Source organism: Monodon monoceros, unplaced genomic scaffold (genome assembly GCF_005190385.1).
Source record: "Monodon monoceros isolate NGI ecotype Baffin Bay Population unplaced genomic scaffold, NGI_Narwhal_1 Super_Scaffold_4, whole genome shotgun sequence".
In the NCBI taxonomy this organism is placed as follows: Eukaryota; Metazoa; Chordata; class Mammalia; order Artiodactyla; family Monodontidae; genus Monodon; species Monodon monoceros.
In genome coordinates, this window is record NW_021703781.1 from 5,419,153 (window position 1) to 5,445,042 (window position 25,890).

At 40.8% G+C, this 25,890-nt stretch overlaps 1 protein-coding gene across 2 annotated transcripts in view; it reads right to left on the minus strand.

The window, feature by feature from the left end:
• The window catches only part of B3GALNT2 (beta-1,3-N-acetylgalactosaminyltransferase 2), a 55,692-nt gene extending 39,729 nt beyond the window's left edge, over nucleotides 1-15,963 (minus strand). The window contains exons 1-2 of one of the 2 annotated variants that reach the window (XM_029244662.1): nucleotides 15,610-15,963; nucleotides 3,996-4,143 (exon numbers count right to left, since the gene is read on the minus strand). In XM_029244662.1, coding sequence (XP_029100495.1) covers nucleotides 3,996-4,143; nucleotides 15,610-15,721 — 260 coding nt within the window. In that variant the 5' untranslated portion in view covers nucleotides 15,722-15,963. The remainder of the gene's footprint in view (nucleotides 1-3,995; nucleotides 4,144-15,609) is intronic. The other variant, XM_029244663.1, reaches the window with a different exon arrangement.
• Between the last annotated feature and the right edge of the window lie 9,927 nt (nucleotides 15,964-25,890).

The window sequence follows — 25,890 nt, forward strand, 5'->3', positions numbered from 1 at the left end:
CCATTAGCCAGACTCATCAAGAAAAAAAGGGAGAAGAGTCAAATCAATAGAATTAAAAATGAAAAAGGAGAACAACTGACACTGCAGAAATACAAAAGATCATGAGAGATTACTACAGGCAACTCTATGCCAATAAAATTAACAACCTGGAAGAAATGGACAAATTCTTAGAAATGCACAACCTGCCAAGACTGAATCAGGAAGAAATAGAAAATATGAACAGACCAATCACAAGCACTGAAACTGAAACTGTGATTAAAAATCTTCCAACAAACAAAAGCCCAGGACCAGATGGCTTCACAGGCGAATTCTATCAAACACTTAGAGAAGAGCTAACACCTATCCTTCTCAAACTCTTCCAAAATACAGCAGATGGAGGAACACTCCCAAACTCATTCTACGAGGCACCATCACCCTGATACCAAAACCAGACAAGGATGTCACAAAGAAAGAAAACTACAGGCCAATATCACAGATGAACATAGATGCAAAAATCCTCAACAAAATACTAGCAAACAGAATCCAAGAGCACATTAAAAGGATCATACACCATGATCAAGTGGGGCTTATTCCAGGAAAGCAAGGATTCTTCAATATATGCAAATCAATCAATGTGATACACCATATTAACAAATTGAAGGAGAAAAACCATATGGTCATCTCAATAGATGCAGAGAAAGCTTTCGACAAAATCCAACACCCACTTATGGTAAAAACCCTCCAGAAAGTAGGCAAAGAGGGAACTTTCCTCAACATAATAAAGGCCATATATGACAAACCCACAGCTAACATCGTCCTCAATGGTGAAAAACTGAAAGCATTTCCACTAAGATCAGGAACAAGAAAAGGTTGCCCACTCTTACCACTCTTATCCAACATAGTTTTGGAAGTTTTAGCCACAGCAATCAGAGAAGAAAAGGAAATAAAAGGAATCCAAATGGGAAAAGAAGAAGTAAAGCTGTCACTGTTTGCAGATGACATGACACTATACATATAGAATCCTAAAGATGCTACCAGAAAACTTCTAGAACTAATCAATGAATTTGGTAAAGTAGCAGGATACAAAATTAATGCACAGAAATCTCTTGCATTCCTATACACTAATGATGAAAAATCTGAAAGTGAAATCAAAAAAACACTCCCATTTACCATTGCAACAAAAACAATAAAATATCTAGGAATAAACCTACCTAAGGAGACAAAAGACCTGTATGCAGGAAATTATAAGACACTGATGAAAGAAATTAAAGATGATACAAATAGATGGAGAGATATACCATGTTCTTGGATTGGAAGAATCAACATTGTGAAAATGACTCTACTACCCAAAGCAATCTACAGATTCAATGCAATTCCTATCAAACTACCATTGGCATTTTTCACAGAACTAGTACAAAAAATTTCACAATTTGTATGGAAACACAAAAGACCCCGAATAGCCAAAGCAATCTTGAGAACGAAAAATGGAGCTAGAGGAATCAGGCTCCCTAACTTCAGACTATACTACAAAGCTACAGTAGTCAAGACAGCATGGTACTGGAACAAAAACAGAAATATAGATCAATGGAACAGGATAGAAAGCCCAGAGATAAACCCACACACATATGGTCACCTTATCTTTGAAAAAGGAGGCAGGAATGTACAGTGGAGAAAGGACAGCCTCTTCAATAAATGGTGCTGGGAAAACTGGACAGGTACAAGTAAAAGTATGAGATTAGAACACTCCCTAACACCGTACATGAAAATAAGCTCAAAATGGATTAAAGGCCTAAATGTAAGGCCAGAAACTATCAAACTCTTAGAGGAAAACATAGGCAGAACACTCTATGTCATAAATCACAGCAAGATCCTTTTTGACCCACCTCCTAGAGAGATGGAAATAAAAACAAAAATAAACAAATGGGACCTAATGAAACTTCAAAGCTTTTGCACAGCAAAGGAAACCATAAACAAGACCAAAAGACAACCCTCAGAATGGGAGAAAATATTTGCAAATGAAGCAACTGACAAAGGATTAATCTCCAAAATTTACAAGCAGCTCATGCAGCTCAATAATAAAAAAACAAACAACCCAATCCAAAAATGGGCAGAAGACCTAAATAGACATTTCTCCAAAGAAGATATACAGATTGCCAACAAACACATTAAAGAATGCTCAACATCATTAATCATTAGAGAAATGCAAATCAAAACTACAATGAGATATCATCTCACACCAGTCAGAATGGCCATCATCAAAAAATCTAGAAACAATAAATGCTGGAGAGGGTGTGGAGAAAAGGGAACACTGTTGCACTGGTGGTGGGAATGTGAACTGGTACAGCCACTATGAAGAACAGTATGGAGGTTCCTTAAAAAACTACAAATAGAACTACCATATGACCCAGCAATCCCACTACTGGGCATACACCCTGAGAAAACCATAACTCAAAAAGAGTCATGTACCAAAATGTTCATTGCAGCTCTATTTACAATAGCCAGGAGACGGAAACAACCTAAGTGTCCATCATCGGATGAATGCATAAAGAAGATGTGGCACATATATACAATGGAATATTACTCAGCCATAAAAAGAAACGAAATTGAGTTATTTGTAGTGAGGTGGATGGACCTAGAGTCTGTCATACAGAGTGAAGTCAGTCAGAAAAAGAAAGACAAATACCGTATGCTAACACATATATATGGAATCTAAGAAAAAAAAATGTCATGAAGAACCTAGGGGTAAGACAGGAATAAAGACACAGACCTACTAGAGAATGGACTTGAGGATATGGGGAGGGGGAAGGGTAAACTGTGACAAAGTGAGAGAGTGGCATGGACATATATACACTATGTATAGCTAGTGGGAAGTAGCCGCATAGCACAGGGAGATCAGCTCGGTGCTTTGTGACCACCCAGAGGGGTGGAATAGGGAGGGAGATGCAAGAGGGAAGAGATATGGGAACATATATGTATATGTATAACTGATTCATTTTGTTATAAAGCAGAAACTAACATACCATTGTAAAGCAATTATACTCCAATAAAGATGTTTAAAAAAAAAAAGCTGCTATGAGTAAGATAGGAAATCTATAAATGTTCACTACTGGTGACAAGGAAATTCACAATTGTGATTCCCCCGTATAGCTACTCAGTCACAAGCATGCCAGCTGAATGCAATCCTGAGGGCCTTCTCTGCTTATCAGTGACTTCGCATAAGCAGAGAAGAATCGTCACATAACTAGAAGTCCAGACTTCCATGCTTCACTTCCACTAGTCCCTCACTATATAATCTTCAGAGGCTGCTTTCCCTGAGAAGACTAAGGCCTTGCATTCCTAACCAACAACCGAGCCATCTAATGTCAACGTGTGACATGCTACCCAAGCTCAGGCCTGGAAGGGTGGTTGGCAAAAAGAGTATGGCAAACTATACAAACCGCAGATCACACACAACCAAATGATACAGAGCTGAAAAACATTAAGTATATCTCTTTTGGCTTAAAATCTTGGTTAAATTTACTTTTTGGGCTCAACTACGTGGAGGAAAAGCAAAATGAAATAGTCATTTCTGAGGAAAAGAGGTCACATATCTGAATTAACATCTCTGACTCTCCAAGAGGAGATTTTTCAGAACACTTATTCAATACGTCACGCAAGGTGTGAACTCAAGAAACCTACCGTTGGGGCTTCCCTGGTGGCGCAGTGGTTAAGAATCTGCCTGCCAATGCAGGGGACATGGGTTCAAGCCCTGGTCCGGGAAGATCCTACACGCCGCGGAGCAACTAAGCCCGTGTGCCACAACTACTGAGCCTGTGTGCCACAACTACTGAGCCCATGCGCTGCAACTACTGAAGCCCGCACACCTGGAGCCTGTGCTCCACAACAAGAGAACCCACTGCAATGAGAAGCCTGCGCACTGCAACGAAGAGTAGCCCCCGCTCGCCGCAACTGGAGAAAGCCCACGTGAAGCAACAAAGACCCAATGCAGCCAAAAAAAAAAAAAAAAAGGAACGTACCGTTGACTTAATGCTGGGTGTTGTAGTAAATGCTTCAGCCAGGTGCTTCTTATCACATTGCGAAGTTCATGGTTATTGCGGGCTGACAGCACGCCAACTACCACATCATAATGACTAGATTTCCACTGGGGAAGTAAGGCCAACTGATCTAGAAATAAGCAATAGTAAATCAGAAATGTCATTTCTCAATTACTGTTAAGTTCAATATGTAACATAAAAATGTTTATTACAAGGTAATATAAATACATGTTCATATTTGCAGAAAATACAAATAAATACAAAGAATAAAAAACCTAAAGCACTCATAAAACTCACCATCCAGAGATAACCACTACTAACATTTTGGTGCAGAGTCTTTTTGCTTCCACACCTATGTATGTATTCGTGCTCACCCAAGTACATATGTAAATTCTTCAAAACAAGTAAGACTTTTCTGATAAGAATCAGTTTGGAAGGTCAATGTGGCATAAACCATACAATAGTAGGCAGTAAGAGCCAATTATAAAATGCTGGCTTTTTATTTTAGCTATAAAAGTTATTTAACTCCTTGAGCCTCAGTTTCCTTAAGTAGAAATGGGTGTAATAATACTTCTCATAGAGTTGTAAAAATTAAATGATATAATGTGTATAAAGGTTCTGGTTTGGTAGCAGGCAAAGAGTGGGCATTCAATGGCAACTAACAACAACAACAACAAATGTGCTGTCAAAGGTGAAGTCCTACATGAATATTAGTTATTAAGTTTGGGAGATGAAGTTAAAGGACTACCATGCTGGAAAGAATCAGAACTCTTATTCATGCCAATAAATTCTACAGCCAGCAAATATTTATCACTTGAATAGTGCAAAGGATGAAGGAGGGGAAACATTTCTAGTTAAAAAAAAAAAAAAAAAATCAAGGAACAAGTCATTTTTTACTATCATATTTAATGGACAGGATTACATTTTTAAAATATGTCCTTAGAGGGAGTTCCCTGGTGGCCCAGTGGTTAGAATTCCAGGCTTTCACTGCTGTGGCCCCGGTTCAATCCCTGGTCAGGGAACCGAGGTCCCACAAGATGCACACCACCCCCACCCCAAAAAACTGTCCTTAGAGAAAGATAGAGGGAAAGATACTTTGTCCCTGTTTTTCATCACCAGTTTCAAAGCTTGAGAGCTACAAGCTAATATATAGCTCTCATTAGGGATCCCATTTCATCTCTTTCTTCAGCAGTGGAAGCTGATCCCACAATGTTTCCAAAAATAAATTACTGCAGGCCACAGAGCTTTACTGTATTAAATGAAATGTTTTTATATGCCATAGAATCTAGGTATTCAAAAGACAACAAAGACATGTTGATATTTCTTCAAGGGAGAATAATTTAAATGCTTATGTAAAATTGGCAGTGAAAACCTAGTCCCTCCCCCGACTTTTTCACAGAGAAATATTAGCAGTAAGCCCATTTTATAGACAGGAGTGAGGAAAATGCAGTAACCAGACATATCTGACATTGATTCTACAGCCAACATGCTGCACAGTATCAGTAAGAAGTTACTTAAATCCTTGTGCCTCAGTTTCCTAATCAGAGAAAGTTGATACCGAAAACAGTCTTTTAGATACTCTATTTCATCTGTTTCAAAATGTCTTCTCAAAAGATTAAAAAGCTTTAAAAGATTAGAAGAGCAAAAATTATATGCATCCCAAATGCCTCATTTATCTGACTTCATGAGAAAACAAGGTTGCTGCACAAAAGTAAAATTTCAAAATAACTGAAACATCCCTTTAAATGCCTTATTTTTGACGGGTAATCAAAATAAATCTTTTAGAGATGGATTACATGAAACATCATTTAACCTTTTCTTAATGACAAAATCTTTTTAAAATTTTTCTCAAATTTCTCTCTTTATCATTAATTCTAGTCGCAGCTTCAGTTCAAATTCTTACCTTTCACCTGGACCTACAAGGCTATCCTAATAGTTCCTCCCAGACTTCTCCATGAGATTTTTCTAAAAATAAATAAATCAATAGACACGAAGATAACCATGTGGTATGCGAAAGCCTCATGGATTATCGCTGAAAAGTACTTTTTCATCTTATTCCACCTCTCTCTGCCACTGCCAATCCTCTCTGCTTCTCATCCACATCTCAGCTGCCTCTACTGAACTGTGTTACTTTTTACATGCACTTCTCTTTTTATTGCAGAAGAGAAGTACATGGCAGATTCTGGCCTTTTAGAGAACTTCTACTTCCAGAAATACTGAAAAATAGGTTTTTAAAGCCTCAACCAAAAAACTGTTAGAACTAATAAACAAATTCAGTAAAGTTACAGGATACATAATCAATATACAAAAATCAGCTGTATTTCTACAGAGTAATAAACTGTCAGAAAGAGAAATTATGAAAACTCCCAATTTCAATCACATCAAACAGAATAAATACCTAGGAATAAATTTAACCAAGGAGGTAAAAGACCTGTACACTGAAAAGTATAAGACATTGATGAAATAAATTGAAGAATACAGAAACAAAAGATATTCCATGCTTGCTAATAATAATAATATTGTTAAAATGTCCATACTAGCTAAAGCAATCTACAGATACAGTGCAACCTCTATCAAAATTCCAATGCCATTTTTCAGAAATAGAAAAAAAAAATCCTAAAATTTGTATGGAACCACAAAGACCTCGAAAAGCCAAATCAATCTAGAGAAAGAAGAACAAAGCTGGAAATACCATGCTTCCTGGTTTCAAACCATATTATGAAGCTACAGTACTGGCATTAAAACAGACACACAGATCAACAGAACAGAATAGAGAGCCCAGAAGTAAACCCATGCGTATATGGTCAATCCATTTACAACAAAGGAACCAAGAATATACAGCGGGGAAAGGACAATCTCTTAGATAAATGACGTTGGGAAAACTGGACAGCCACGTGCAAAAGCATGAAACTGAACCAACTAACTTATGCCATACACAAAAATCAACTGAAAATGGATTAAAAACTTGAATGTAAGACCTGACACCATAAAACTCCTATAAGAAAACATAGGCAGTAAGTTCCTTGACATTGGTCTTCGCAATAATTTTTTTAGATTTGACACTGAAAGCAAAGGCAACAATAGCAAAAATAAGTAAGTGAGACTACATCAAACTAAAAAGCTTCTGCACAGCAAAGAAAACTATCAGCAAAATGAAAAGACAACCTACCAAATAGGAGAAGATATTTACAAATCATATATCTGATTAATAACCAAGATATACAAAGAACTCATACAACCCAATACCAAAAAACAAAGAATCCCATTTAAAATTCGGCAGAGGATCTGAATAGACATTTTTCCAAAGAAGACATGCAGACTGCCATCAGGTACATGAAAAGGTGCTCAAAATCACTAATCATCAGGGAAATGCAAATCAAAACCACTATGAAACATCACCACACCTCTTAGAATGCCTATTATGAAAAAGATAAGAAATAACAAGTGTTGGCGAGAAGGTGGAGAAAAGGCAACCCTCATGCACTGTTGGTGTGAAAGTAAATTGATGCAGCCACTAAAAAATGAAAAACAGTATGGAGGTTCCTCAAAAAATTAAAAACAGAACTACCATATGATCCAGCAAAACCACTTCTGGGTATTTACCTGAAGGAAATGAAAACATTCACTAGAAAAGACATATGAATGGGGATGATATGCATGATAGTGAACATGGGGATGTTCACTGCAGCACTATTTACAATAGCCAAGACATGGCAGTAACCTAAGTGTCCACTGATGGATGAAGGGATACAGAAAATGTGTTCCTTATACACAATGGAATATTATTCAGCCATAAAAAAGAAGGAAATCTTGCCATTTGCAACCATGTGGACAGACCCTGAGGGCATTACGCCAAGCGAAATAAGTTGGACAAAGACAGGCTGATACCATATGAACTCATTCATATGTAGAATCTAAAACAAACAAAACACCAAACTCATAAATACAGAGAACAGAGTGGTGTTTGCCAGAGGCTGGGTGTAGAGGGTAGGCATAATGGGTAAAAGGGGTGAAAAGGTACAAACTTCCAGCTATAAAATAAATAGGTCATGGGGATGTAACATACAGCATGGTGACAACAGTTAACAAGACGGTATTGCAGGGAATTCCCTGGCGGTCCAGTGGTTAGGATTCTGGGCCTTCCCTGCCGTGGCCCGAGTTCAATCCCTGTTTGGGGAACTGAGATCCCGCAAGCCACACGGCATGACCCCCCACACACACCAAAACAACAACAACAACAACTGTACTGTATTTAAATGTTGCTAAAGAGAGTGGGTCTTAAAAGTTCTCATCACAGGAAAAAAAATTTGTAACTGTGTGTGGTGACAGATGTTAACTATACATACTGTGGTGATCATTACAGAATATATACATGTATCAAATCATTATGCTGCACACCTGAAACTAATGTAATTTGTCAATTATATCTTAATTTTTTTAAATACTGGTTTCTTCTGCCACATACCATCAATGTGAATCAGTCCAACAGACCTGTGAGTAGTGTGTCACACAGTATAAAACTCAAAGTGGAGAGTTCCCTGGTGGTCTAGTGGTTAGGATTCACCGCTTTCACTGCTGTGGTCCAGGTCCGATCCCTGGTTGGGGAACCATGATCCCGCAAGCCACGTGGCACAGCCAAGATTAAACAAACCAACCAACCAACAAACAAGCAAAAACTCCTCAAAGTGGAGGCTGTGTAAGAATGCTGCCCAGCTTTCCAGTTCCCCCACTAAACTTTCATCATCCTCTGCTCAATGTTGCAAGTACAGGGTACCTAGTTTGATTCTGGTGTCTGAAAACAGGAAACAAAAACAAAAACAAAAACAACTAAGAAGTGAACATGAGACAAAGAATAAAGATAATTCACAGAAAAAGAAATGCAAATAGCCAACAAACCTATAAAAAATGGTTCAACTTCACTAGAAGTCAAGTTTGAATTACAGCAATAATAAGACACCAGTTTTCTCCTACATTCAAACTGACAAATATTTTCTTAAATGATAATACCCAAATGACTGATGTTTTGATAGAGGTAGTTTTTTCAAGGAAATGGCTACTCTCCTATGTTGCTAATAGGAATGTAAGTTGGTATAGTATTCTGCAGTAAATTTTGCCAATATACATCAAATACCTCAGAATTGTATAACTTTTGTCCTTGGCTAAGAATATAGGCTAAGGAAATCATCAGTGATGCACTAAAAGATCTCTATTCATCACAGTGTCGTTTCTTAATAGGGAAAAACTGCAAAATACATGAATGCACAAATAAGGCATCAGTTACATAAATTATGGTGTATCTATATGCTAGAATACTATGCAGACATTAAAATTGTTTTAAGCATTTCATTAAATGCTGTTCTACATCTTATTAAGTTAGATAAGCAGGCTATAAGAACTATGTACATACTATTTGGTTCCACTTATATAAAGTACAAAGCAGGCAAATCTCTGCCACTGAAGATCAGGATCATGGGTACCACTCCTGGCAGTGATAAGAAGGGAGCATAAAGGAAGCTTCTAAGGTGTTGGTAGTTTTCCTGTTTTTAATTTGCGTGCTGATTAGCTGGGTGATTCAGTTTGTGAAACTACATCAAGCTCACATTTACGTGCACTTTTCTGAATGTACATTATATATCAAAAAAGAATTTTTAATACTAAATAATTCCCCCGACCATGTTTTATATGTATTGATACATTCAAACATTGCCCAGTATAGATCATTTTTCTTTCCTTTTTTAAAAATAATTTCAAAATTTTTCTTTGTAAAGTAAAATTTGTAAATTTTTCTTTGTAAAGTAAAATTTGTAAATTTTTACTTTACTTTGTAAAGTAAACTTTGTTTTACTTTTATAAGAAAAAATGTAAATCGTGGAATGTGAACAATCTATAGGTGACAAACTCATTCATACTTTCCCAGTTTTCTCCTCTTGATTCATTCCTTCAAGTAACTGAGCACTGCCTATGTTCACTGCTTTAGATGGCAAATATATAGCAATAAACAAATCTTCATACTGTCAAGAATAATTAAAACCCCACACAAGCTCCCTGAAGGCAATGACCATTTCTCTTCTTTAATATGTAGTATATCCTGAGAGTCTGGCAACCTGCTAGACTCTGCACTGAAAGTGGACATCCAAAAGTTTATTAAAGACTCCAAAACTGACTGCTCAAAATAAGCCCAAAGATTCTTAAAAATTAGACTAAAATTTCCACTCTCATGTGCATGTCTCACATGACACCAACCACAAACAGGCAGGAATCTTAAAAATGAAGAAAACATGCAAGTTCACCACATATCTACTGATAAGGACAATCATTATACACACTACCAGCGTGCTCTCACCAATTTCAGATACCTCCCCGAACACCTCACTAGCAAGGACATCAGCCACCTCCACACTACCATTCCTCTCTAAAATTCAGAGTGCTCACGAGGAATGAGGCACTGTTCTGGGTGTTTTATTAACTGAATCTTCACAATAACCCTGTGAGGTCATCATTTCATAAATAAGGAAACTGAAGCACAGAGACCAGATTAGCATATAGCGATCATTTTGGACGAGGCAGCCCTAGGCGAAACTGCAAAGCAAGCCCAATTTGTCTTTGACCTTCTGCTTGCCCCATGTCGGTTTCCGTTTAACTGTGAGCACCCTGAGAGCAGGGACTGCTCTAAGCATTTGTTGAATGGATCCGTTTCTTTCCTTTCTCTTTAGTTTCCTTCTTTCAAAATATCCTAGAAAGAGAAGCCTCTTTTGGTACATAATTTTTCTAAATTAACTGTTAAATAATTCCTGCTAAGGCATAACCCCAAACCAATACGTTATCATTAAGATATCCTGTATCTTTATTCCCTAGCCCAAATGGCTGTCTCCACCTCCATTTTCCTCTCCTCACCCCCTGGTTGTGCTGGATTTGACAACAGGAGATCTGCTGGCTCTTCACCAGCTGTTCCCCCTGACTGGGTTTCACCTGTTCAAGGTGAGCTACTACATTAGAATAGTACCACGTACTAACACGACTGACACACTTCATTCATGCATTCAGGTTCCTGCCCAACTGTGACCTCTTTAGAGTGGCCTCCCCTGACCTCTCTATTGATTTATTTATAAATTTATTTATTTTTGGCTCCGTTGGGTCTTTGTTGCTGCACGCGGGCTTTCTCCAGCTGCAGCGAGGGGGGCTACTCTTTCATTGCGGTGTACAGGCTTCTCACTGCGGTGGCTTCTCTTGTTGCGGAGCTCGGGCTCTACGTGTGTGGGCTCAGTAGCTGTGGCTTGCGGACTCTAGACCGCAGGCTCAGTAGTCGTGGCGCACGGGCTTAGTTGCTCCGCAGCATGTGGGATCTTCCTGGACCAGGGCTCAAACCTGTGTCCCCTGGACTGGCAGGTGGATTCTTAACCACTGCACCACCAAGGAAGCCCCTGACCTCTCTATTTAAAACAGCAGCACATCATTCTCTATCCTCTTACACTGCTTTATTTTTGTCACCACACATTACTCTCCCCTATGATATTTAATAACTATTTTCTTATATTCTGCTTTCCCTTCTGAACTGTAAACTGCATAAGGGCAGGGACTTTATCTTGATTACTGCTGTAATCCCACACCTACAACAGGAGTTGGCACAGAGGAGGCTCTCAAATATTTGTAGAATCAACTGCAAGTCAGAGGGCCGAGGGCCTTTTTTAACATTCAGGGGAGGTAAATCTCCCTGCCACGACTTAATGAGACTGAAGACAGACAAAGAGGCAGGAGAGAAAAGAGAACAAAAACAAAATTCAAAATGTAAATTCAAGGGAAGAATACTTAACAAAGTCTTGGGTTTTCTCTCTCACTCTAGGCTTAAGGGATAAGGACTAAAATGTAAAAATGCTCCAATTTTTTGGTTTGAACTGGTGACAACACAAAGAGAAAAGAATTTGTACGAAATTTCAGCAATCAAGATGCTTCTACTGTTTTTAGTTTTGAAAGTACCAAAAGTGCAAAACGAAAGTTAGGACTCTGCAAGGTTTCACTTAGATTAAATACTCTATTTATTATTTGACTAGATGCACAATATCCATCTAAAGTCAAAGTTAATTTACACAACTAATACTGATCTCCTCACCAACAGCCCTGCCCTTTCCAAGGTCTACTTCCTAGTTTCCTTAATCTAGCCTGGTCTCACAGGACAGCAGATAAGGTATCACTGAAACACTGACAGAGGGGGAAAAACTTATCTCAAAAAGAAAAAACATTTTTTTACAAAGTTACTTTTAATACTTTTAGGTGAGCCCCACAGAAATAAAAAACACTGGGAAAAGGTAACCCCCTCACCTCCAGGAGTGGCCCAGGGGAAGACTGGCTACCTGAGGGGAAGGAAGCACAGAAGAGACCCAGTGCAGACACAGGGAAAGGGAATGTCACTGGGGCTGGGAGCTGTGATCACTACAGAAGAAAATGTGAGCACAGTGGGACTGGCTCCAGGCACACAGACAAAGGGCAAAAGGGTTGGATATGAAGCCACAAAGCTTCCAGAACTAGAACAAATAATTTTAAAATGTGTATGGAAACACAAAAGACCCCAAATAGACAAAACAATCTTGAGAAAGAAGAACAGAGCTGGAGGAATCAGGCCCCCTGACTTTAGACTATACTACAAAGCTACAGTAATCGAAATGGTATGGTACTGGCACAAAAATAGACACATACATCAATGGAACAGAACAGAGAGCCCAGGAATAAACCCACACACTTATGGTCCATTAATCTATGACAAAGGAAGCAAGAATAGACAATGGGGAAAAGACAGTCTCTTCAATAAGTGCTGCTGGGAAAACTGCACTGCTACATGTAAAAGAATAAAATTAGAACATTCTCTAACACCATATACAAAAATAAACTCAAAATGGATTAAAGATGTAAATGTAAGACTGGATACTATAAAACTCCTTGAGGAAAAAATTGGCAGAACACTCTTTGACATAAATCGCAGCAATACGTTTTCGGATCCATCTCCTAAGATAAAGGAAATAAAAGCAGAAATAAACAAACGGGACCTAATTAAACTTAAAAGCTTTTGCACAGCAAACCATTGATACAAACAGGAAGACAACCTGCCAAATGAGATATAATATTTGCAAATGATATGACTGATCAGTGATTAACATCCAACATATATAAACAGCTCATACAACTCAACATCAGAAAAACAAACAACCCAATTAAAAAATGCGCAGAAGAAATGAACACTTTTCCAAAGAGGAAATGCTGATGGCCAACAGGCACATGAAAAGATGCTCAACATCCCTAGTCATCAGTGAAATGCAAATCAAAACCACAATGAGACGTCACCTCACACCTGTCAGAATGGCTATCATCAAAAAGAACACAAATACTGGGGAGGATGTGCAGAAAAGGGAACCCTTGTACGCTGCTGGTAAGAATGTAAACTGGTGCAGTCACTGTGGAAAACAGTATGGAGATTCCTCAAAAAACTACCATATGGCCCAGCAATTCCACTCCCGGGTATATAACTGAAAAAAACCCAGAAACACTAATTCAAAAAGATACATGCACCCTAATGTTCACAGCAGCATTATTTACAATTACCAAGATATGGAAACAACCTAAGTGTCCATCAACAGATGAATGGATAAAGAAGATGTGATATATATACACACGATGAAATACTACTCAGCCTTAAAAAAAGAAAGTTTTGCCATTTGCAGCAACACGGATGGATTTGGAGGGCATTAGGGTAAGTGAAATAAGTCAGAGAAAGACAAATCCTGCAAGGTATCACTTACACGTGAAATCTAAAAGATATAACAAACCAGTGAACATAACAAAAAAGCAGCAGGCTCACAGATGTGGAGAACAAATTAGTGGTTACCAGTGGAGGGCGGAGGGGCAATACAGGGGTGGAGGAGTGAGAGGGACAAACTACTGGGTGTAAGATAGGCTCAAGGATGTGTTGTACAACACAGGGAACAGAGCCAATATTTTGTAATAACTGTAAATGGAAAGTAACCTTTTAAAATTGTATAAAAACATAAAAAATAAATTTAAAAAAATAAGAAATTGTCAGGGAGGCCTACTAAGTTTTCAGCTTGAACGTACGGTTTTCGCTTGTTTATGGACCCTAAAAGATATTTAGGTCATAAATATCCTAAGTATGCTCTACAAGTAAATTCCAGTAGAGCTCACTCATCATACAGAAAAGAAATTTGTAAAATGCAAAACCCAAAAGGTGTTACAGAGCACTATATATCTATAGCACTCTTTCCTCAGCTCCATTTACAAAACCCTAAAAAAACAAAACAGACAAAAAAAATCCTAACCTGTTAAGTTAAATGCCCTGTAACACTGCACTCTCATTAAATCATTTAAATAGTATCTTAATTCCATTCAGGTCACACAAACAGCCTTCTCAAAGAACTTGTGGCTTCTCTAATAGAAAAGGATTTTAAGAGACAGTTACCAGAATAAAGAACTCCAATTATAACAGTGAGATTGCTTTGAGGACTGCCAAATAAGTTTCTGTACTTTCTACTTCTAAGTTAAGGCACAGAGCCATCTCAGAATTGCAAATATTCAACTATTCTTTAAAATATTGCATAAGAAAGCAACTGTCTTTGGGGAGAAGTGGTAAGAAAAAAACTCCCAACGTAGTTAAAAACCAAAAACGACTATTACCTCATCTTTAAAACAGCCTTCTAGGCTTCTTTACATGTCCTAGGGCAAGCCCTTAAAAAAGAAAACAAGAAAAAAAGGGAAACCTGAAGACGTCTTCAGAGCGGTGGAATTCATTAACAACAGAAAACCCCCTGGGCTGTGGGCACAGCATTCTATTTCTCAGGCTGTGAAGTGAACACGAACAAAGGTTTCTTTCCCACGAGAGAATAACTTTTAGAGCAAATGGGGAAGACCATTAAAGAACCTGATATTTTCGTGTACATTTCATTCACAGGCTTTTGCAAACCAAGTTCCCAGGAACAACTCCACTCGCAGCCATGCCTCGATTTGCTCAACCGACTTACATCACAGTTTTCAAAAGATTCACAAAGTACAGTATACTCTCAAAGCAAAGTTATTCCTTGAAAGCAAAACACAGCCACCTTTTAAAACACGCACAAACGTGATCCACGGCCCGAAGACCTCAAAAGTCTTGACCGAATAACCAACACCTGGGGAGGAAGAAAGCAACCTGGTAGCCCGACCCCGGGCGTGAGCAGCTGCCGCTGAAGCGCTGAAGGACACGCGGGGCTTTGCTCCCCGGGCAGGCGGGCAGGCGCCGGGCGACTCAGGCCAGGCCTGGGGACAGCCGGAGGGCTTGCAGTCGCGGGCACCGGCTTTGTGGCCATTAAGAAACGCGAGGAGGTGAGAAGCGGCCGAGACGCGAAACGAGAAAAGCGCCCTCAAGTTTGCCCGATATTAACGCCTCGAGGATGAAAAGGGCCGTTTGTTTCATCGGCGGACCGTCGTGTCGGGCCGCCCCCCGCCCGGGACTCGCGGCGGAGCTCCGCGAAGGAAGCCGCCGGGAGGTTCGGAGCCGGCTTCCCCCCGGCTAGCGGCCGCCCGGCCCGCCCCGCCCTGCCTGGCCCCAGGACCTCACCTGCCCGGCCGGCCCCCGAGGCGCGGGCGGGCGGCGGGGAGCGCAGCCGCAGCCAGAGGTGCAGCGCGGCCCCGAGCACACACGGGCACAGCAGCACCAGCCAGTTTCGCATTGGCCGCCCCCGCCTGCTCCACCGCGCACCCCCGCCGCGCTCCGGGTTCTCCCGCGTCCCGGGAGGGAACCTGCAAGTAGGGAGGCCGAGTGCCGACGGCCGACTCCCGCGCTACGACTCCGGGGACGCCCGCCCTCGCGCCCGACGCCGTCCAGGTTCCTCTCGGCTTCGAGCCCCGCGCCTCAGCTTCCTCAGACCACCAGCGGCAGCGGCTCAGCCGGGCGGAGCCCCGCCCCCTCCGCTTGGCCTCCCCCTGGCCCCGCCCACCTTTTCTTTCGTTCGCCCCGCCCCCTTCCCTCGCGTCCCCGCCCGCTCTCGTCGGCCAGCCGGGAGCTGAAGTCCCGCTCTGGGATCAAGCCGGGAGTGCCCCAGTGATCCAGTGACTGGAAAACCACACTTCCCATAACCCCACGCACTCGCCTCCGTCACTCGGCGGTTGCGGAGGCAGAGCGCGAGGCCCCACACGGAGCATGCGCAACCCTTTTCGACGTCTACCGCCCCCCGGCGGCCGAAGGGAGGTAGTGCCGGGCGACCCCGCGCTTCGGGGCCGCCCCCACCCGGGAGGGAAACACAGCTGAGGTGGAAAGTGCTGATTGCCCAAGATTGAAAGGGAGATCTAAGGGAAGGCTTTTTAAAATCACGCAGGAGCTTCCTTATGCCGAATGCTAGCCTTGTGTGGGAGATAGGATCTTGCGGACGCCGGAGATCGGGGCGAAGCAGCCTAGTTGCCTTCAGCTGTGAATCGTCGAGTATTAGTTCTGGTGCAGTGTGTACCCGGCTCTTTGCCCGGTCCTATCCTCTAGGAACTCAGGATGAGTAAGACCACGCCCAGGGGATCAAGCTGTGGAGTACGACAGCGACGGTCCAATCTAGGGTAAAATTTCACGTGCCCGGGTGTCCAACTAGCGCTGGAAAGTTGCGAGTAGAACGAGGCGCACACACACCTGCCACAGGACGTGAGTCGGGAGGGCCGAGAGGACGCGGGCTCCGAAGCACCTGTGGGCAGGACCCCTGCAGCGCTCCTTAAGGATAAAGTACTGCCCACTGGCCCGAGGACTTGACCCCTCGGACCCGCCCGCGGCCAAACGCACGAGTGCCCTGGTTGAGGCCGTGTGGGTGAAGGGGCGAGACGGTCAAGGTACCGATGTTAAGACGACGGAGGAGAGGAGGAAAACGAGCGCCTGGCTTGTGGTGTTCCGTTTATTTGTTTTTTAAGTTTTCCCAAATTGTGGAAACAGAAGTTAACTATATTGTTGGGGAAAGTCTTGGTTGAAAGCCACAGAAAATCCACTTCAAACAGGCTTAAGGAAAAAAGGGTAATTGATTCAAAGTCACTGAACAGTCCAGGAGGAGACGTCTTAGGCACCGTCAGTACCATAGTCTCCTTGAGTGGCAATTTAATTTCAGCAGAAATTAAAATTACTTTTTATTTGATGTTTTGTAATATGGCCTGTATTATATTTAATTTTAAAATTTCTTATAATAGTTGTATAAAAGCTATAAGCCTAAAGAGTTTATACTGTATGTTTGTACTGTTCAAGTAAAATAATAAAAATAATTTAATTAATATGGGGTCAGAAGTAATTTTTTCCCTTTAAAGGGATTTGTATATTCATTGGTTATCTATTGCTACCTAACAAATTACTCCCAAACTCTTAAAACGACAATAATCATTTATTATGTCTCACAATTTCTGTGGGCCAGGAACTGGAGGGCTAAATTTTTGTTCAGGGTCTCCCATAAAGTTGCCGGCAGATGTCAGCTGGGGCTGTGGTCATCTGAAGTCTTGACTGGTGCTGGAGAATCCACTTCCTAGGTGGCTCACTTCCATGGCCGGCAAGTTGGTACTGCCTTTCCGCCTCTTTAAGTTCCTCTCTAAGTAGCTCTCTCCAGTGAGCTGCTTTATTATTTTTAAAAATATTATTTATTTATTTTGGCTGCAGCATGCAGGTCTTAGTTGCAGCATGTGGGATCTTTAGTTGTGGCATTCGGGCTTCTTAGTTGCAGCATGTGAACTCTGAGATGCAACATGCATGCAGGATCTAGTTCCCCGACCAGGGATCCCCTGCATTGGCAGCTTCCCCACTGGACCACTAGGGAAGTCCCTCCAATGAGCTGCTTTAGAGTCCCCACACCACAGCAACTTGCTTCCCCGAGAGTTGGAGACCCAAGAGACCGGTGGAGATGGTGCAATGCCTTTTATGATGAATGCTTGGAAGACACACACTGTCACTTCTGCAGTCAACACAGACTAGCCCTGATTCACTGTGGGAGGGACCACAGAAGGTTGTGAATACCAGGAGGCAAGGGTGATTGGGGGTCATCTCATAGGCAGCTGGCGGCTGTCGCAGTATAGTATACAAATATGAGAAACAATACTGTTTGTAAACAGTTTTGGGAGTCTTCAGGGCCCCTAGTATTCTCCATGGCCCCTGAATACCCTGAAGACAACAAAGAACAATTTGTCCTTCTTGTGGGAAACATGGAATTAGTAGGCTGTGATCTTTGTGGCTCCTGAGCAAATGTCCCCAAGATCCGTGCACCCTTTTCCCAGAATGTTTACATATTGCAATAAGGAAGGAGAATACATAATGTCTACAAATTCCCTGTTAGAAGTTCTTCTTTGTTTAGAAACTATGCTAACCTGCTTTCTACATTTCAAGTAAAGAAATTGTCAAGAAAGTAATAATTGGTTGTCACTAAGGGTGTCCTGCTTTTATCCTCAAGAAGAGTATTAAAATGCCTCTCTTGAAATCCTAAAATTTTCATTTTGTGATTAAAGGTTTATAACGAGTTAACCCCAAAAGAGGAATAATCCCCAATTTAGGCAGATCTATTAATTCATCAGATACTTATGGAGCTCCTATTATGTGCCAGGCATTTTTGTAGGTGCTTGGGATAAACTGATGAACAAAACAAAGGTCCTTGTCCTGTGACGGTGGCAGCAGGGGCAGACTGTAGACTACAGATATAATAAAGAAATACATTTTACTGGCACACGGAAGATGGTAATTGCTACAGAAAATATGAAAAGTAGAGCAGGGTACAGGAATTGGGAATGTGGGACTGAAATGGGGCAGGTAACAGTATTAAATAGTAGTATTTAAACAACTGTTCAGAATTACAAGGAGCACTAAAGGGAGGAATAAACAAAACCATCCTAATATATTAACTAATCACAATGTTCCTTCCAGTTACCAAGATGATTTAACCTGTGAAGGAAACTTCACTGGCACCTGACAGGCCTTTTTAGCATCTTCATCTCTCACCACAGTGGGAGCTGCCTGTATCAACTGTTGATAGGATCAGCAGTCATCATTCCACCTACTTGCTATCTCCTACCACCTGAAAAACTTTAGTGGGTAAAGATGTAAGAGAGACAATCCGTATAATGGAAAGAATAAAAAATTTAAAACCCAGAGACAATGTAAACAGTCTGTGGAGTGAACAAGTTAACAGAGAATTAGAATTCGGGAGAGGCAGACCAAGGATGGTTGGTCACTCTGATTGCAATTAAGTGTGGGAAGGGCTATGAGAAAGGAATCATAGAGAATGATGGCAGCACAAATGAGGAGTTATCTGACCCACCCCACGGAGTGGCTGTGGGATTGAAATAAAAGGGACCAGAGGGTGGGAAGGGCATTCAAGAGCATCCTAGGCAAAAATAAATAAATAATAAAGACAACCCCGAGACAGTGATGACATGGGAATTAGGGAAATGCAAGCAGTCTGGTAGGACCTTAAGAAAGTTAGGACTGGGGAATGGTGAGAAGGTGATCATCATATGCTTTGCTAAGGAATTTAGATTTTATCCTGCAGGCTCTGAGGAGGATTTTTTTTTTTTTCTGACTACAAAAGTAATACATAATTATAAACAGGAATTTGGAAAATTCAGAAGAATATAAAGAAGAAATTAAACCACACCAAATACCAATCATATATTGCTTTTTTCCATTTAAAAATATTGGCAATCATACTGTAAATACAAATTTATATCCATTTATTTTCACCTAACATAGAAATAAGCATTTTCGCATTTAATTAGTAGTCTTAGAAAATATAACTTAACTGTACAATCATTTGTTCACACTGTAATTTCTTACCTGTTCTCCTCTTATTGGATGTATAAGTTGTTTCCATTTTTCTACTATAATAAATAATACTGGCACTTCTGTGCATAATACTTTACTCCCATTTCAGACGATTTCCTTTTTTTTTTTTTTTGCGGTACGCGGGCCTCTCACTGCCGCGGCCTCCCCCGTTGCGGAGCACAGGCTCCGGACGCGCAGGCTCAGCGGCCATGGCTCACGGGCCCAGCCGCTCCACGGCATGTGGGATCTTCCCGGACCGGGGCACGAACCCGTGTCCCCTGCATCGGCAGGCGGACTCTCAGCCACTGCGCCACCAGGGAAGCCCTGATTTCCTTTTTAAATATTCTTCTAAGGCTCTTTGTACATACTGGCATTGTATCAATGTGTATGTCTGCCTTTAACATTTCTATCTCATCCTACCTACCTTAGCACTTAAAAAAAATTCTTTTCTAATTCAAGGGGCGAAACGTTTTTTCATTAGTGAAATTAAATATTTTTATGTTTCTTAGGTGCTTCTGTTTCTTCTTCTGTAAATTACCTGTGTATTTTGCCTCTTACCTATTTGTAAGAGCCCTTTATATATTAAGGATATTAATCCATTATATTTGTGGAAAATATTTTCCCCATTTTTCTTGTCTTTTAATTTTATGACTTTTTGGACATAAAACATTTAAAATCTTTATGAATTCAAATAACCAATATTTCATTTTTCCCATATTTTAGGATATTTCTAACCATGAGATCTGATCAATACAGGCATATCTCAGAGATGTTGTGGTTTCTGTTACAGACGACTGCAGCAAATCAAATATCGCAATAAAGCGAGTCCTACGAATTTTTTTGTTTCCCAGTGCATAAAAAAGTTATGTTTACACTATACTGTAGCCTGTTAAGTGTGCAACAGCGTTATCTCTAAAAAAAAATATTCATTCCTTAATTAAAAAATACTTTGTTGCTAAAAAATGCTAACCATCATCTGACAACTCAGGGTTTGGATAAATACCCAGAAGTGGCATTGCCGGATCATATGATAGTTCTATTTTTAATTTTTTGAGGAACCTCTATACCGTTTTCCATAGTGGCTGCATCAATTTACATTCTCACCAACAGTGCAAAAGGGTTCCCTTTTCTCCACGTCCTTGCCAACCAACACTTGTTATTCCTTGTCTTTTGTTTTTTTACATCTTTATTGGGGTATAATTGCTTTACAATGGTGTGTTAGTTTCTGCTTTATGCCACAGTGAATCAGTTATACATATACATATGTTCCCATATCTCCTCCCTCCTGCACGATGACAGCCATTCTAACAGGTGTGAGGTGACATCCCACTGTGGTTCTGATTTGCATTTCCCTTATGATTAGTGATGTTGATCACCTTTCCATGTACCTGTTGGCCATCTATATGCCTTCTTTGGAAAAATGTCTATTCAGATCCTCTGCCCATTTTTTAAAACAGGGTCCAATTCTTATTTGCCAACAGCGAAGGAAAAATTACCCTTGAATATCTCTTAAATAGCCAAAAAAGCATAGTATGTGTGATTTTGTGTATGCAAAACTCTGTGGATTTTTTTCTCCTAATTCTTTGTCATTAATGTTTCCCTGCAGCTCTTCAATCATTCACTTTCTTCCCCAAGGAAACCATCTGGCTCATCGGTCACTTAAACAATAAAGTTCACTTCTCTGGGCCAATAGTTAGGAAACCTTTAAAACCAATCACATTCTTTTCAAGGGTTTTAGGACCTAGGGCACACACTGTCCAAGTAACGTGTACTATTTAAATGATTACTTCTCTTTCTTTTTCAGCCAATAGTTGAATTCTTTTAATTTAAGATTAATATAAATGATGTGGCAGATAATCTTTGCAGAAGAAAGCCTTTTTCCCACCACCAGATGGAACTCTTTTAACATCTCAGTCTGAGGCATCTTGACTCTTGTATTTTGATTATCCTACTTGTTCAGGGCTTCTCCGAGAAGAATAGGAGAATAGATACTACCAAATTGTCTTACAAAATGGAGGCTGGTGTAAGGGAAGCAGAATGAATAAGGAGGAGAAGAATAGGGGATGAGGTTAGAGATGTAGTCTCCAGCAAGAATATGATATAAATCATGAAAAGGATTCTCACTTTCACCCTGAAATGGAGAGTACCAACTTGATGGCTTTGAGTGGGGGAGTAGCATGATCTGCCTTACGTTTTAGCAGGATCACTCACATTGCTGTGTGGAGAACGGACTGGCTGACGGGGTGCTGTGTGGAGAACGGACTGGCTGATGGGGAGGGGTATCTACCAGGAACAGGAGAGGAAGAGGAGTGCCATCTGCACTCTGAGACAAGCTACGGAAGCAAGGGCCGACCAGAAAGTGGAAGAATGCGTCCAGACGGGAACTAAACGGACCAGGTCTAGCTGAGGGGTGCAAAGGGTAGACTGAGGGGATGCAGTGGTGTACCACCCAGATCCCCCTTTCTGGACGGAGAGCGGACTGCCGATGACTCTCAGTTGAATCTCCTTTTGGGAACTGCTCTTAGCTGAAGGGTGCTGCCTTGCCCAAGGGTACAGCTCTCTCCCCTGAGGCAACCTGCATCCAATGACGAGTTAAATAGGGGTGAAAAGATTCGGGGTAACTAAAGAACCATACCATGGCCTCTGTTGCAACTGCATCCCAGTTCAACTTCTTCCTCTGCCCAATCCTGCTTCCCTCACTCCCTTATACGTGTCTCCAAGAGCAGTTGCCAGTAAACCTCCTGCACACTACCTGAGTTTGAGTCTGTTTCCCAGGAAACCTGACCTAAGACCGTGATTCTGTTAAAACGTAAATAAGACCACCCCATTTCTCAACCTAAAATCTTGCAAAGGGTCATCCGTTCACTCACAGGGAAACCAAAGTTCTCAAAGTAGACTACAGGTCCTGTAACCTCATCCCCTATTGCCCTCCACCTCACTGCCTTTGTTCCAGAGCCATATTGGCCTCTTTGCCACCCTCTGAATATGACAGGTACATTCCTGCCTCAGGACCTTTGCACTGTTTGCTCCTTTGGCTCTTTCTCCAGATATCTTCATGACTCACTCTTTCTCCTCCTTCAAGTCAGCTAAATTGCTACCTTCTCAAGGAACCCTTCCCCATCCTTTCCACTGAAAATTACAACCTCCCCCTACCACTCCTAACCTCCATTATTCTATTCTACATCACTATCACCCTCTAACATACTGTCCGATCTACTTATTTTTTTTTAATTGTCCCACATAGAGCAGGAGCTTTTCCCCCTCCATTTTGTTCACTGCCATATCCCAAAACATGGCACTTTGTAGGTGTTGCATAAATATTTCTGAATGAATGACTGAGTGAATGAATGTAGAAATCCTTACCAAGTTAATTGTAGTAATCCATGGCGTGTGGTTACCCAGGGATAGTGTAGCAGAGACACAAGCTTATAGGTGCAAGCAGAGGAAGAGGAAATTACAAAGGACACTGAGAGGAAGTCAGAACACAGGAGGAGAACGGGAGAAAGTGTCACAGAAGACAAGGGTGAGGTGGGGAGGGAGGACAAGCGAATGTGAACAGTGCTGTCATTGTATGAAGTGAGGTAAACACTTATAGACTGAATGTGTCCCCCACATCCATATACTGAAATCTAACCCCCAACAGTGATGGTATTTGGAGGTGGGGCTTTTGGGGGGTAGTAAGGCCATGAGGGTGGAGCCCTCATGACAAGATTAGTGCCCTTATAAGAAGAGGCCAGAGAGCTAGGTCATTCCCTTTTACCAGTTTCTACAACAAGAAGTTTGCAATCTGCAACCAGGAAGACGGTTCTCACAAGAGCCCAACCATGCTGGCACCTTGATCTCAGACTTCCAGCCTTCAGAACCATGAGAAATGAATTTGTGCTGTTTATAAGCCACCCCGTCTATGGCACTTTGTTATAGCAGCCCGAACTAACTAAGACAAAGACAGAAAGGTGTGTACTAATTTGATGTTGCTAGGTAACTCACAGTTTTAAGCTAGTTAAGGTACTGTGAGCTGAGGGAAGAATAATAAGTAATGAAGTGGAAATGGTATACGGATTACTTTTTCACGAAGCTTGGTTGTGAAGACAGGAAAGAGGAAGATCAGAGCTGGGAGGAGGCCTCAGAATGAAGAAGTGTATGTGCATTTAGGTGGGAGTCTAAGACTAACCTGAGTATTTTATATGATGTATGGAAAGAGCCAGTAATAGCCATATAATTTATCATCCCCATCAGAGTTTTGAGAGAAAAAGGGGACAGAACAAGTGCTAAATTGGATAGATGCCAGGACACTGGGGAATTTCTGTAAATGTGGACATAGGGTCACCCCATCCAAAGCTCAGGTTCTCCCTCCAACTCTTTCCTTCCTTGCACTTGGCAGGCTATTGCACTTTCTACCGGTAGGTGGCAGTAAAAAGCTTGCCTCTTTTTGCCTTTTTTTTTTTTTTGAAAAGGCAACTAAGTATTGATAAAGGTTAGTTTAGCCCCAGGCATATGCTGAAAACAGATTTCAATTTAGATTTTACTTTGGGAAAATTCATTTTGTACCTTTTTAGGAAAAGAAACATCTCTATCAGTTTTCAAAGAGGAAATAATATTTGAGCAATTATAAAATATGTTAGTTGTGCTGTATTTTCTGAGCCATTCTACCTTTAAAAGATGAACATCTCTCTTCCTCCTAATACAGAATAACTTCTATCAATGTCAGCAGTTCAGTTTCAGTACGTGCATTGCTCTACGAACACACTTCTTATGTGTATACATAAATTTTTAGCCAAGTCCAATTTTGATAGATCTTGGGGGACTTTGCTATGGAGAGATTATAAATATTTTTAAATGATTACATATGATACCAAAATTCTTGTTGTCAAAGATAAGGCTAGAGATGTCCAAAGAGAAAAACTTTTAGAAGTTGAGAATGGTAAAGTGAAAGAGCACACATTATTCAGGCCATCCTGGCAGAATCTAATTACCAAAAGACTTAAAATTCAGAAAACTTCGTAAGAAAAAAAAAAACAAAACAGAATTAGAATAATTCTTTGCAGGCCCATTAGACAAAGTTGAGTTCAAAACCCAGATTTGCATTTATGAATTATGTGACCTTAAGCAAGGAAAATACTTAACCTCTTTGTCTCAAATTCCTAATCTGTGAAATGAGACTCAGAGGGCATACTTCAGTGAGTTGTTTTGAACATTAAATAAGAAGACATATGGATAAAGTCGTTAAATGTGTTTCCTGCTCTCCTCTAAACATGAAGACAGCTAGACTAAAATGAGGCTAATGCAAACTTAACCCTTGGAAAATATATCACAAAGTTAAGAAAATGAAATTAATTCTAACAGTTGCTTTAAAACAAGCAAATAAACAAAACCCCCAAAAGGACTGGACATACATTAATTCAGTATTTCTTCAACTTTACAACTTGATCCCAATTATTCAGGTACATCTTGACCCAGGGACAAGTTTCCCTACAAGGGAATTTGGGGACAAAAAAATTGCAACGTTTGGACTAGGGCCAGAATTCAAACTTCGAGGGCTGAGTCTTCTGCCTTTTTTTAATTTAATGAGCTGCATTACTCTGTCACTTCCTCCATTTCCTCTTCAGCTTAATGGAAATGCTAAAAGCCATCCACAATATCAACCATAGCAAATTTCATGGCTAGTGGTCTCAGTCCTGGAGGATCTACCCCAGACCAATGCCCTGCTACATTACAGAGGTCACGGTTGTTGAGATGGATCCTTCGGCCAGCCTGGAATTGGCAAAGCTAGGGTCACTAATGGCTTTGACAACAAACAGGAAGTGTCTGTTGTCTCTGTAAGACTCCCTAAAATGCCCTTATTCTAGGAAATTCTACTGGCTCACTTCATTCATCTCATGATGCAGGCATTTTATCATCTGACATCATCACAAGCAGAAGAATGGTGAATACAGTACAGTAAGATATTGAAAGAGAGAGAGAGAGAGGAGAGACCACATTCCCACAACTTTTAAGACAGTATATTGGTATAATTGTTCTATTTTATATTTTCTATCTCTCTTACTGTACCTAATTTATAAATTGAACTTTACCATAAGT